This window comes from Nerophis lumbriciformis, linkage group LG05, assembly GCF_033978685.3.
Source record: "Nerophis lumbriciformis linkage group LG05, RoL_Nlum_v2.1, whole genome shotgun sequence".
In the NCBI taxonomy this organism is placed as follows: Eukaryota; Metazoa; Chordata; class Actinopteri; order Syngnathiformes; family Syngnathidae; genus Nerophis; species Nerophis lumbriciformis.
The window spans coordinates 45,756,120-45,771,335 of NC_084552.2; the positions used below are offsets into that span (position 1 = coordinate 45,756,120).

General features: G+C 41.9%; 1 protein-coding gene across 1 annotated transcript in view; it reads left to right on the forward strand.

Moving 5' to 3' along the window:
* The window catches only part of adam19a (ADAM metallopeptidase domain 19a), a 118,523-nt gene extending 107,708 nt beyond the window's left edge, over window positions 1-10,815 (forward strand). Inside the window, exons 17-23 of the mRNA XM_061959323.2 lie at window positions 656-733; window positions 3,640-3,748; window positions 7,917-8,058; window positions 9,495-9,597; window positions 9,676-9,900; window positions 9,962-10,158; window positions 10,232-10,815. Of these exons, the coding sequence (XP_061815307.1) occupies window positions 656-733; window positions 3,640-3,748; window positions 7,917-8,058; window positions 9,495-9,597; window positions 9,676-9,900; window positions 9,962-10,158; window positions 10,232-10,277 (900 nt within the window). The 3' untranslated portion in view covers window positions 10,278-10,815. The remainder of the gene's footprint in view (window positions 1-655; window positions 734-3,639; window positions 3,749-7,916; window positions 8,059-9,494; window positions 9,598-9,675; window positions 9,901-9,961; window positions 10,159-10,231) is intronic.
* Window positions 10,816-15,216: the final 4,401 nt, after the last annotated feature.

Sequence of the window (15,216 nt, forward strand, 5' to 3'; positions counted from 1 at the left end):
AAGCGAGGATTGAACCTGGAACCCTCAAGTTGCTGGCACGGCCACTTTACCAACCGAGCCGCGCTGCCACAAAGCAAATAAATGGCAGTGGATTTAACCAGCAGGGGACACATTAATTGGAGCATTTTGCATGATTCTATTTAAAAAACAAACCTAATCAGTAAAACATCTGCAAATAAGACAGCAGCAACAGTAACAGCATGATTCTGGTACTTTCTTTTTCACGTCACTCTTTAAAATGTGTATTTCTGTGTAAAAGTGCCAAAGTGTACTCCCTTAAAAACAAAGGGGAGAGAATTTCCCACGACCAACCTGAATTTAATTACTAGTGAGAACTTGATATTAACCATCATATTTTTTCTGTACAACGCACTGTGCGAGTTACATTCTTTAAATATGCTGCTGACTCCTTTTTTCTTTTCAATCCTGTCACCTCACCTCACCGTGACCCCCCCAGAGGATCCCATTCCACTATTTGAGAAACACTGTGTTAACATTTTCTTTCTTTGCAAGTAATAGAATACACAAGTGAGGTGGTTGATCATGAAAGTGCTCAAACTGTAAGAACGCATAAAGTTTTAAATCTGTTTTCAGTGCCAGCTGAAGTGTGTCTCTGAGGCAAATATTCCACATCCACTTGCTTTTGTTCTCACAGGTATGTCGGGACCGCCGGTGTCAAAACGCATCGTTTAACGAGCTGGAGGTTTGCATCGCGCGCTGCCACGGCAATGGAGTAAGGACACACACACACACACACACACACACACACACACACACATACACACACAGGAAAAAAACACTGCCATGATCTGTGTCCTTAGGCTAAACTTGTGTGTTTTGCCATTGCACAAAGCAGCCGTAAAAGGCAGGAATGATAAGATGAAATAAAACAGCAGCTGAAATACAGCAGCTTCCCCGAGGTAATGAGCTATTTATTGGAACCGTACAAGCAAGCCTGAGGCAGATAAGGAGACATCATGCAAGGTTTATGAGTCCATAAACTTTTGCTCAGGGCTTCATTGTGGTGATGGTCACCAGGCTCTAGCTGATATTTTACAGTAATGAAGTTGCCAATGTGGGTCAGTACGCCTCCTGCATATGGCTGACTTTTGTCATCGAGACTACTATGCATTAGTGGATGGGGATGTAGGAGGTAGACTGTGGACATGTGCTTTGCGCGACACGATGAAGTCATGTGATGTTGGACAAGACCAGGTTAGTCCCAGCTGTCACCAAGGTTTACACGAGGGTCCCGATTGTTGCTATTATTATTATTATTATTATTATTATTATTATTATTATTATCCTGCATCCACACACACTGTTCAATGTGTTGGCTTTTAGGATCATGGCCACTTTGAAACATGTCCGACATACCAAATGAAGGAACATCCCTTAAACACAGACTTGTGCATCCTAAAGACCGGACACCCCACACCCACAAAGACAATCTGGTCTATGCTATTCAAAGTGTAATGTTGAATACACTGATTCATATATTGGGGAAACAAAACAACCACTAAGCCGACGCATGCCACAGCATCGACGGGCAAATTCTTTAGGCCAAGACTCAGCTGTCTACCTGCACCTTTGGTAGAAACAGCACTCATTTGAGAACAAAAATTTACAGATTCTGGACAGGGAGGGGATTCTACCAAAGAGGAGTGAGGGAAGCCATCTATGACTGCACTTTTTTGGTAATTTTGCCTATCGTTTACAATCATTATGAAAGACGCGACATTGGATGTATTTGTTAATGCATTCTAACTTGTAAATAAACGTACATAAAAGCCTGCTTGAAGCGGAACAATACTCCATTTACATTTCGTGGCTTGAATATAATTGGCAACACTAAATTGGCCCTAGTGTGTGAACGGGAGTGTGAATCTTGTCTGTTGATCTGTGTTGGCCCTGCGATGAGGTGGGGACTTGTCCAGGGTGTACTCCGCCTTCCGCCCGAATGCAGCTGAGTTAGGCTCCATCACCCCCAGCGACCCTGAAAGGGACAAGCGGTAGAAAATGGATGGATGATTGGACTTAAATATTAAAGGTGCCATATGTAGTAATGTGGCCAGATATAGTACTGCAATCACGGTCAAAATTCTGTTGTCCCCTACCACTCTTCATGACTGAGGTTGCCAGATACGCAGCCGAATCCGAATCATACTCCAAGGAACTTCAAATGGCAATCGACGAGTCCTACGCTGTAGGTTTCTCTTGTTTATGCAAGATGGTTTACTAAGTAATTATGCCACATTTTACCGATGTCGATTAGCCAAATGTATTTGTAAAGTTACACAGCAATATGTTCGTCAGGAGTCGGAACAGATTGTTGGCATTACCGTGCTAAAATTTCTTGTTTGACTGCACGGACTACCATCAAAATAATTATATATAATATATTATATATCGGATAGGCCTACTTTGATGGCCAGCCAAGGCCAACACTAAAATTACCGCCACATTTCGTTCAACATAACTCCATGTTGCATCCAACCTGACGCACTGCATTCTCTTCCATGTATGCACATCACCATCTTTCAGTGCAAAGTGCAATTACATTAAGCATAAATCATATAGCTTATTACCATGTCAATACACAAAGTAGAAAATCATTACATGTAATGCATTATATTGTGCCTGGCAAATACCACCCCATATGTGTTTGATGCATATGCGGTACCAGAAACCGCAATTAGTCGTGCTAATGTTGGAACGCATTTCCTCAGCGTATCAGCATATAGAGAACGAAATGGGTACTGACACTACCCATATCCACGTAGGTTTTATTTGTCGAAAATATAATTGACCGGGCTAGCATGCTAATAAGCGTTACACTGGTGTGATGGTGCTTCGCTCCCAAGCATTCGTTGCACGAACATACTAGCTTTGTTAGACAAGATCATAGACTGTATTGGACAATATAGTTTACATACGAAATGTCCATTTCCATTTATTACAAGTAGTAAGAAAACGTAAATGCTTGACTTACCTATCAAGGAGTAAATTAGCAAGTTTGGCGTCAGATGAAAAAATCTTCTCCGCCTTCAATCATCGCCATCTTTCAAAGGCAATCCCGATACAAAATCCATCCTTCGTTGTGACTTTCATAATGATTGTGAATGATAGGCAAAATTCCCCCAAAAATTGCAGTTCGCCTTTCATGATTACGGCCTTTTCAAATTTAAAGTGTTATCTTTTTCACAAATTTCACTGACATTCTCAAATGTTAGGAAAACTCCATGTTCTATGATTTTCACATTACCAAAAAAATGCATCATGGCAAAGTTTTCCTCCTTAGTTAAATTAAACATTCACAGCTTACTCACTTGTGTCTCCTTTTAACAACGAGAGGTGGGCGTGTCCCCAGCCTGGGTGGGAGACTACGAATAAGAAAAAACGTGGGTAACTCCAAGCACATTAAGAAATAACAGGAGAATAGGGTCCTAAGTGTTAACTCTCACTTTGCAACAAAAGTACATCAAGTCACACCTTAAAATAATTTAAATTGGGTCTGTCACAGATCACTATTCATTTGATGACGCCGTGACTACAAAAAGGCCATCCCAACCCAAATGCGTCAAAATCACAAAAAATGGTACTTCCTTCATTGTCTGATTGTTTGTGTGCGTACTGCAGGTGTGTAACAGCAATGGCAACTGCCACTGTAATCGAGGTTGGGCACCGCCCTTCTGCGATAAGCCAGGCCTTGGAGGCAGCGTGGACAGCGGGCCCGTGCAATACGACAGTGAGTACACACACACACTTTTAGGAAGTCATAATAAAGACTCCACATAACTATTCAGTTAAACGCCAAGTCTCCTGTAGTGGTCTACAAAACCAAGTAACCAGTCTCTAATTTCAAAAAACATTGGTGTTAACCGTTTTGATGACAGTACAGTACTATTTACGGTACAGTATACGCTAGAGATGCGCGGATAGGCAATTATTTCATCCGCAACCGCATCAGAAAGTCGTCAACCATCCGCAATCCACCCGCCCGTTGTTATATATCTAATATAGACGATGCAAGGCATTAGTGAGGTTATAAAGTTTTTGCCTGTTAAAGAAAGGAGACTGATCCAATGCAGCACAGACATTCGCGTGACACGCTGTCACGACCCAGACGCACACCAGTGCGCAATCATATGGGAGCCGCGCTGAGCGCACCTCCAAGCGCGTCTCGCTGCCGGCGACGGCCGGGTATATGGGCCCGACGCTCCAGCGCCATCCATTTTCAGGGCTAGTTGATTCGGCAGGTGGGTTGTTACACACTCCTTAGCGGGTTCCAACTTCCATGGCCACCGTCCTAGCTGCTGTCTATATCAACCAGGGTGAGCCCCACCCCTTTCGTGAGCGCACTGCGCGCGGAGTGACCCCTGTTACGCGCCCCTGGCAACAGGGGTGGCGGGCAGGTAAGCTGCGCGGGCGGAGCGCGCGTAGTGACCCCTGTTACGAGCCCCCGGCCACGGGGGTGGCGGGCAGGTAAGCTGCTTACCTGCTGCGCGTGACGCCGGCCGCGGCGAAGGCGGACGAGGCGGGGTGTCGGTGCGGTGGGCGCGGTGGTGACCCTGGACGTGCGTCGGGCCCTTCTCGCGGATCGCCTCAGCTACGGCTCCCGGTGGGGCCCTCTCGGTCCCGGACCCCGGCGAGGCGTCCCTTCTCCGCTCCGTAAAAGTGTCCATCTCTTTTTTTTTTTTCTTCTGTTGTGGCATATGCTGCAGGTGCCTGCTCGTTTTTCGTATGTGGGTAACAACATTTAACTATGTATATATATTTCCGAATTGGTTTAACTGCCACCCGCCTGAATCTATTTAAAATCTAATTTTTTTCTATTTCAACCACCCGACCCGACCCGACCCGCGGATAAAATCTAATTTTTTTTAATTTCATCCGCCCGATCCGCGGATAATCCGCGGACTCCGCGGATAATCCGCGGACTCCGCGGTTGTGCCCGCAAACCGCGCATCTCTAGTACACGCACATTCGCTATTTATTTTTTCTCTGCTTTAAAGTGTAAATATTTTTAAATTGGGAACAGGTGGGTGCCATGATTGGGTATAAAAGTAGATTCCATGAAATGTTCAGTCATTCACAAACAAGGATGGGGCGAGGGTCACCACTTTGTCAACAAATGCGTGAGCAAATTGTTGAACAGTTTAAGAAAAACCTTTCTCAACTAGCTATTGCAAGGAATTTAGGGATTTCACCATCTACGGTCCGTAATATCATCAAAGGGTTCAGAGAATCTGGAGAAATCACTGCAAGTAAGCAGCTAAGCCCGTGACCTTCGATTCCTCAGGCTGTACTGCATCAACAAGCGACATCAGTGTGTAAAGGATATCACCACATGGGCTCAGGAACACTTCAGAAGCCCACTGTCAGTAACTAAAGTTGGTCACTACATCTGTAAGTGCAAGTTAAAACTCTCCTATGCAAGGCGAAAACCGTTTATCAACAACACCCAGAAACACCGTCGGCTTCGCTGGGCCTGAGCTCATCCAAGATGGACTGATACAAAGTGGAAAAGTGTTCTGTGGTCTGACGAGTCCACATTTCAAATTGTTTTTGGAAAATGTGGACGTCGTGTTCTCTGGACCAAAGAGGAAAAGAACCATCTGGATTGTTATAGGCGCAAAGTTGAAAAGCCAGCATCTGTGATGGTATGGGGGTGTATTAGTGCCCAAGACATGGGTAACTTACACATCTGTGAGGGCGACATTAATGCTGAAAGGTACATACAGGTTTTGGAGCAACATATGTTGACATCCAAGCAACGTTACCATGGACGCCCCTGCTTATTTCAGCAAGACAATGCCACATGTTACATCAACGTGGCTTCATAGTAAAAGAGTGCGGGTACTAGACTGGCCTGCCTGTAGTCCAGACCTGTCTCACATTGAAAATGTGTGGTGCATTATGAAGCCTAAAATACCACAACGGAGACCCCCGGACTGTTGAACAACCTAAGCTGTACATCAAGCAAGAATGGGAAAGAATTCCACCTGAGAAGCTTAAAAAATGTGTTTCCTCAGTTCCCAAACGTTTACTGAGTGTTGTTAAAAGGAAAGGCCATGTAACACAGTGGTGAACATGCCCTTTCCCAACTACTTTGGCACGTGTTGCAGCCATGGAATTCTAAGTTAATTATTATTTGCAAAAAAAAAAAAAAAAAGTTTATAAGTTTGAACATCAAATATGTTGTCTTTGTAGTGCATTCAATTGAATATGGGTTGAAAAGGATTTGCAAATCATTGTATTCCGTTTATATTTACATCTAACACAATTTCCCAACTAATATGGAAACAGGGATTGTATATATATATATATATATATATATGTGTGTGTGTGTGTGTGTGTGTGTGTGTGTGTGTGTGTGTGTGTGTGTGTGTGTGTGTGTGTGTGTGTGTGTGTGTGTAAGTACAGGCCAAAAGTTTGGACACACCTTCTCATATAAAAGCATTTTCTTTATTTTCATGACTATTTACCTTGTTGATTGTCACTGAAGGCATCAAAACTATGACACCTGTGAAGTTCAAACCATTTCAGGTGACTACCTCTTGAAGCTCATGGAGAGAATGCCAAGAGTGTGCCAAAGCAGTAATCAGAGCAAAGGGTGGCTATTTTGAAGAAACTAAAATTTAAAAAAACATGTTTTCAGTTATTTCACATTTTTTTGTTAAGTACATAACTCCACATGTGTTCATTTATAGTTTTGATGCCTTCAGTGACAATCTACAATGTAAATAGTCATGAAAACAAAGAAAACTAATTGAGTGTGTCCAAACTTTTGGCCTGTACTGTATATCTAAGGCAGAATACATCACTAAAGTCTCAAAATTTCCACGGCTCATTTGGAGCAAATTTGGAAGAAGGCAAGATGGTTTTATAAATATCCCCGCCATGCATGCATGGTTTTATTTCATATTTTTGGAACTTATGGGGATCCCAAATACACAAAAACAGGTGCCAACAGGTAAGAAACATTGTTTTTCATAATAGGACCTCTTTTCAAAACGTTGCTACTCAGATGTTTGTGTGCATGTTACACTTGCCACACTGTTGTTTTGCATGAACTCATCAGCGCTATTAATGCAGTTTGCTCCGTCGTGCGGTAACACCATTAGTTTTCTTGCTGCTGTGTTGCGCAACATACTTGACATACCCATAAATGACTGTGTGATCAAAGAGCCCAATGTTTTCCTTTCCACTTTATCGTACCCACAAAATCAGCGGATGATGAGGACATATAGTTACATACGGACTAGGGATGTCCGATAATGGCTTTTTGCCGATATCAGATATTCCGATACTGTCCAACTCTTAAATTACCGATACCGATATCAACTGATATATGCAGTCGTGGAATTAACACATTATTATGCCTAATTTGGACAACCAGGTATGGTGAAGATAAGGTACTTTTTTTTTAAATTAATAAAATAAGATAAATAAATTGAAAACGTTTTCTTGAATAAAAAAGAAAGTATAACAATATAAAAACAGTTACATAGAAACTAGTAATTAATGAAAATGAGTAAAAATTAACTGTTAAAGGTTAGTACTATTAGTGGACCAGCAGCACGCACAATCATGTGTGCTTACGGACTGTATCCCTTGCAGACTGTATTGATATATATTGATATATAATGTAGGAACCAGAATATTAATAACAGAAAGAAACAACCCTTTTGTGTGAATGAGTGTAAATGGGGGAGGGAGGTTTTTTGGGTTGGTGCACTAATTGTAAGTGTATCTTGTGTTTTTTATGTTGATTTAATAAAAAAATAAAAAACGATACCGATAATAAAAAAAACGATACCGATCATTTCCGATATTACATATTAACGCATTTATCGGCCGATATTATCGGACATCTCTAATACGGACCTAACGTTGCACGTGTGTGTTTGCAGGTCAAGTGGGCTTGGTGGTTGGCCTTTTGTTTGCCTTCCTGGTGGTCCTCCCCGCTGTTCTTCTGCTCTTCTACTGCTACCACGTCAAGACGTCCTACTTCCACAAGTGGCTCAAACAGCGAGAGAAGAACAAGAGCAACAAGTACGACAGCCATGCATGTGATGTCATTGTTGTTTGGCACTGCGGCATGCAGGAGACGTCATGGCACGTGTCATGTGCTGCCTGGGACTTCGATAGATCAATACATTTTTAACGACCGCGCCGGCTTTCCCCCGTCACACGCAAACAAAATCCAAGTCCTTATTACCTCGAGAGCTTCTTTTACGAGAGCATCCCTCTGCCTGAAGCTGCGTGACGGAGTGCCGTAAGGCAACCTCAGCTCCTCGCGTACTGATTTACACCACAGAGGATCTTCTGGAGACCATCCAGTCTTTTAACGATGAATGAAGACGACAGGAAATATATCCTGATGGTAACAGATAGAAGCAAACACGACGACTGGCTTCTAATATGCCACCACATCCATCCATCCATTTTCTACCGCTAGTCCCTTTCGGGGTGGCGGGGGGTGCTGGAGCCTATCTCAGCTGCATTCGGGCGGAAGGCGGGGTACACCCTGGACAAGTCAGGGCCAACACAGATAGACAGACAACATTCACACTCACACTTACACATTAGGGCAGTGGTTCTTAACCTGGGTTTGATCGAACCCTAGGGGTTCGGTGAGTCGGCCTCAGGGGTTCGGCGGAGCCTCCGCCACGGAGGTACAGACACATCCGACTTATCTGTAAATAAAAACTTCTCCCTATCGGCCTATTATGGATACCCCCAAACAATGTTCCCTCTAATTTTCCATCTGATTTGCAGATTGTTTGATTGATCGATTGAAACTTTTACTAGCAGATTGCAAAGGAAGAGAATACATTGTATGAAACAGTACAGTTTACACAGTACAGTACATACTCCGTACAATTGACCACTCAATGGTAACACCCGAATAAATTTTTCAACTTGTTTAAATCGGGGGCCACGTTAATCAATTCATGGTAATATGTGTAAGGTGTGTAATTTGTTGTGAGTTCATGCACTGTGTTGGTTTTGTTTTTTGAACAAGGTGATGTTCATACACGCTTCATTTTGTGCACCAATACAAAAACATATGACTTTTTCTTGAATTTGAAAAAACAAACATTTTATTTTTCACTAAAGAAGGGTTCGGTGAATGCGCATATGAAACTGGTGGGGTTCGGTACCTCCAACAAGGTTAAGAACCACTGCACTAGGGACAATGTTTAGTGTTGCCAACCACACTGATTCCAAATAGTCTTCAAAGCACAAGGCTGGCAATCAGGGCTGTCCAAAGTTGGACCAATTGCTGGCATGTAACTTGTTGTTTATTGGCCCTCAGGGTATTCTAAAAATAGGTTTCAGCACATTATGACGGCGGATCACTGATAATCAAAAACGTTTTTGGATAAAATAAAGTTTTTTCCACTTAGCATGTCAATCAGAATATCATCCAAACATTATTTGATTTCAGGAGTTCAATTCAATTATTGAATATTTTGTGTGGACAGGACGAATACGTCTGCGGAGAACGGGAAGAAGAACGGCCATCTGAATCCCGCCTTTCACTTAAAGGTTGTGGGACCAATCAGCAAAGCCGGCGTCCACAAGGGGGTACGTCGCATTTTTGAACTGCCATCATGACTCATGTTGTCAAAATGATTTTATTTGTTTGATTTATCGCTCCTGCAGCTTCCCACCACCAGCAAAGAGGTCCTTCCTCTCCGACCGGCACCGCCTCCCACCGGCACCCAGCCAGTCAACATTGTGCGACCCCTGCGACCGGTTCCTAAAGGGTCCCGCCCACTTCTTCCGGCAGGCAAGCCGCCAGGAGTCGCCCAGAAATCCCCACCACCACCACAGCGTCTTAGCCCTCCGAAGAAGCCACTCCCCCTTAACCCGACACGATCCCCACTGGTGAGGCTGTCTTTTGCCTTGCTTTTTTATGCAAAAGAATCAATACAAATGTTTTTTTTAGCTGCAGTCCAGACCATCCCCCTTCCCACCTCAGAGGCCCCTGCCCCTCAGTCCTGCCAGGGGAGCCTCACCTACAGCAAGTCCAGTCCGAGTGCTGACCTCAAAACCTCCTCCAAGGCTGCTGGTCGTGATGCCCCCAGCAGGAGGACTCAGACCTGTGGGAAAAGTCTCCGCCGTCCCACCTCTCAGAGCTCTTAGGTGGGCACCCTTGGGTTGTTTGTGACGGGAGTCCTGATGCTAGCCTGAATTTTTGTTTTATTCTCTCCTCCAGACCGGTCCCAGGTGTCAAACCAAACACGGCCTCACCGCCATCATGAAGATGACCTTCTCCCTGGCCCCTGCGCAGCCCTTCCCCACAAAGCCTATTTGCACTAAAGCAACATTGCCGTTTTGGTCGACCGCAGAGACGCAGCAAAAGGAAGACGATGTCAGAAGAAACAAAAGCGGGCAAAAAAAAGAGGAGAGAGCGCTCTAAATTTAGCCACATTGACGCAGTTTTGCACGGAGGCCTTGCAGACTGAGACGTTTTGCCAAATCTGTTGTTCTTTTACAGTCATTTTTAAATGTGTAACTCTTGTCTTGTTTACAATTGTTTTTAGGATTTGTGTTCTGTGCCAAAGAGGTCTCTCCATGCCGGGGTGGTGTGTGTCCACAATCGCTTGAAAATTGTCTCAAAGATAATGTTTCGTTACGTTTACCGCAAGTCCACTGATCGTCATAATTTATTGTACCGGAAGAGGAAGTAATGACAGCACTGTTGTTTACATGTGAATGGCGCACACCACCCTGCTGACTTTCATTTGAATGTCTTTTGTGTTGTGTCTTGAAATGTCACATAAAATATTTTTTACAAAACTTTCATTTGTGTCATTTTTAAAGCCTTGCTGGAAGGAAAACAAAAATGTTTTGTGCCGGAACAAAGACTTACAGAGCTGCGTCATGGTGATCCAAAGATTCTTGAGGTTTCATATCATCCATCCATACACTTTCTACCGCTTGTCCCGGACCCTTTCATATCAGCTGTTGGTAACGGATCCTACTCTGTTGGAAATGAGATGCCCGTTTCTCTCTGTGAAGCCTAATGCTTTTGGAAAGTACGCTTGGAGTGGAGAGCTGTGTCAAGATGCCCTAATGGAGAGATGGATTCATGTAGCTCTTTTCCTAGGCAATTACCAGGGTAGCCAAACAAATTTGGTGCGAGACACTGGATGTGATCACAATGACTGTAACAAGGAAGGTGTACACTGCAGTACTTGTGTATGCTAGGAGAGTGCACTCAAATAAATGTGTCCTTGGGGGGCCTAAAGGTCGGTGTATGTTTTGGTATATCAATTTCATTTTCATAAATAGAAATGAAGAAAAATTGAAAAACAAAGCGTTTTTCTTTTTTGGTTTTGGAAAGAAAAAATGAAAATCCCTAGTAAACAAAAAGGGAAAAACAGACCAAAACGGATGTTTTTTCGTGGTCTGACACCAGAAGTCTTCATTTTCAAAGTAAAAGCGGGGAACTACAGCACCCGTGTGTCTGGCTAAAATGTCTTTGGAGCCCTAAACATAGAGTATTTTAGACATAGCACAACCAGGTCTGACGTCTGCATACACATATACGACAGTGAAGGCAAAAGAATTTGATCGCGCATTATAGTGCTGTAGGGAATTCTGGGAATTTGGTCTGTAATCTGTGTTGGCCCTGCGATGAGGTGGTGACTTGTCCAGGGTGTACCCCGCCCTAATGCAGCTGAGATAGGCTCCAGCACCCCCCGCGACCCCGAACGGGACAAGCGGTAGAAAATGGATGGATGGATGTTTATGTCGTGTTGCGGTGCAAATATTCTCCCGAAATGTTGTTTAGTGTGGTTTCACTATGTGGTACAATTTTATAACAGTGTTGGCGTTGTTTATACGGCCACTCTTAGTGTGACATGGATGCCTGTTGAATAAGTATGCCTGTATTCACTTTCATTCATTACATCAAATTTAACATGATGCGTGACAGCTTCAGGTAAGACCTTTAATATTTCGTCAAATGACGAAAGCTAGTCCGTGGTCCTGTTTTAGAACCGCAAGTTTTGTTTCCACTGTCGTAGTACGAAACAACCAATTTTAGGTTATCTCTTAAATTCAAAAATATAGATGGTTCTGTAGAAATCTGAGAGATATGCGTGGTACGAAGCGGTAGATAGAAAATAGATTAGAAAGGGCAGATTAAAAATTTTTTTTTTTTTTTTTAAGTTGGGACTTCCCACGGGCTGTAGTTTGGGGACCCTTGCACTAGAACATGACTATATTTTTCTAATGCTGGGACACACTAGATTTGGTATTAAAGTTTCAGGACAAAATTAGAGGACTTTATGATAATATTAATAGATGTGTTTTACTAGTCTCAGGCACAACCCCAGTTTTCTAATCAATGTGGGCACTCCTCAAGGATGTCTGTTATCACCATATTTGAACCTACTGGCATGGAAGTAATAGTCAGTTAGCAGGTGAAACAACTCTCTTCCTAAAACATGAAGAACAAATTCCAACTGCTATTGAAAATATTTAAGAATTATCTAATGCATCAGGACTTTGCCTGAATCTTTAAAAAAAAAAAGGGGGGGGGGGGGGGGAATGCTTCCTATCCATGAATGTGTGAAAGAAAATATTTCCAATGTCTCCGTAAAGTCGGCGGTGAAATATTTAGGAATGAACCTATCAAATAAAAAATATTATATATATTAACATTTCAAAAAACTTACAACTCACAACAAACAAAAATAAAATTAAAGAATCCCAAACTAACATAAATGTATAGCAACAAAGAGATTTGTCAGTACTTGGACATATTTATTTAACTCAAATGGAAAGTTTATCCATATGTTTTTATCTTGCTTATTCTCATTCCATATACTGTACTAGAACAGGGATGTCAAACTTGTTTTCATTGAGGGCCAAATTACAGTTATGGCTGCCATCTGAGGGCCACTTGTAACAGCAAATAATGTATGAATTGGCCTCTGGATTTCCTTATTAATTATATCAATTGTTTTAAGTAGACTGTAAATGTTACAGTAAAAACTTTACATTTACAAAATGTTACTGTAAAATATAGTGGGGTTTTTTCAATTTCTACAACATTTTACAGTAAATGGAAAAACAGTACCACTGTTTTTTTGGTATGGGGGGTTTACAGAAAAAGCTAGCAGCTTAGTTGCCAGAATGTTTGTGTTAAATTTACATTGTTGTTTACAACATATTGTTAATGGAAAAAAAGAACAAGTTATTTTTTTATTCTGGCAATTTAGCTGCAAGTTTTTCTACCATAAAAACAAATGTACCGTCTTTCCATTTACAGTAATGCACCGTTAAAAACTACAACCATCGATTTTACAGTCAAAAACTGGCAGCTCAGTCAACAGAATTTTAACGCAAAAAAACGTTTTTTTTTTCAATTCAAAGTAATTTGCTGTAAAGAACAGCGTACAATTTATTGTCATTTTTATGAATTTGATGGGTAGTTTGCTGTAAGGTTAAGTATTTTTAGTTAGACAAAAACATGTTTGGAAAGTATGATAATATACTGTTATATTTGTTGCAATAATGGATACTAGTAAAGTTTAAAAGGTATGCAATTTCAAGCATATATCTTTTTTGTCAAAATGAAAAAAAATCAATTAGATTTATTGAGAAAATATTAAGTACTTTATTGACACATAATTTCCAGGTGTTTGCGGGCCAGATGATGTCTTCGGCCAGATCTGGCCTTTAGTTCGACACCTGTGTACTAGAATGATAGAAATCATAAACCAACTCCACTTCAATTTCATTTAGAGAAATAAGACTAATTATATAAAAAAGGCAACATGATGAAAACAATAAAGATGGCGGACTAAACGTTTTTTATTGTGATTGTTTAGATCAGTGGTTCTCAAACATTTTTTTTACCAAGTACGACCTCAAAAAACACTTTGCTCTCCAAGTACCACCATAATGACCGCCATTAAAATAAATACAATAGCGTTGTAAGCCTACATGTTCATTAAAAACAAGGCATAGTTTATATTTAGCAAGTACATATTTAATATTTTCCCGCCACTTTAACACGACACACATTTTGAACAGTAACCCTGTGTTTGAATATAGGAAAATAAAACACTTTACTTTAATCAAGCGATTCTTTGGCAAACCACAAAATGAAGTACAAGTACCACAGTTTGCACAGATTTAAATGGTACCCTGAAATCGAACTGGTGAAATTCATGGATTAATTCTTCTGGTACTGCATACCACAAAAAATATTTGATAAATTAGAAGGATTGAAGTTCCATGATATGCGACTTTTAAATTGAGACGCCTCCTGTCAAACACTTATTTGGAACATCCCACAGGTGAACAGGCTAATCGGCAACAGGTGGGTGCCATGATTGGGTATAAAAGCAGCTTCCATTAAATGCTCAGTCATTCACAAACAAGGATGGGGCGAGGGTCACTACTTTGTGGACAAATGTGTGAGCAAATTGTCAAACAGTTTAAGAACAACATTTCTCAACGAGCTATTGCAAGGAATTTAGGGATATTACCATCTACGGTCCATAATATCATCAAAAGGTTCAGAGAATCTGGAGACATCACTGCACGTAAGCAGCAAGGCTGAAAACCAACATTGAATGCCCGTGACCTTCGATCCCTCAGGCGGTACTGCATCAAAAAGCGACATCGGTGTGTAAAGGATATCACCACATGGGCTCAGGAATACTTTAGAAAACCACTGCAAGTAACTATAGTTTGTCGCTACATCTATAAGTGCAAGTTAAAACTCTACTATGCAAAGTAAAAGCTATTTATCAACAACACCCAGAAACGCTGCTGGCTTCGCGAGGCCCGACGTCATCTAAGATGGACTGATGCAAAGTGGAAAAGTGTTCTGTGGTCTGATGAGTCCACATTTCAAATTGTTTTTGCAAACTGTGGAACCATCCGGATTGTTATATGTGCAAAGTTGAAAAGCCAGCAGCTGTGATGGTATGGGGGTGTATTAGTGCCCAAGATATGGGTAACTTACACATCTGTGAAGGCACCATTAATGCTGAAAAGTCCGTACAGGTTTTGGAGCAACAAATGTTGCCATCCAATCAACGTTACCATGGACGCCCCTGCTTATTTCAGCAAGACAATGTCAAGTCACATTCTGCACGTGTTACAACAGCGTGGCTTCAAAGTAAAAGCGTGCCGGTACTAGACTGGCCTGTCTGGAGTCCAGACATGTGTCACATT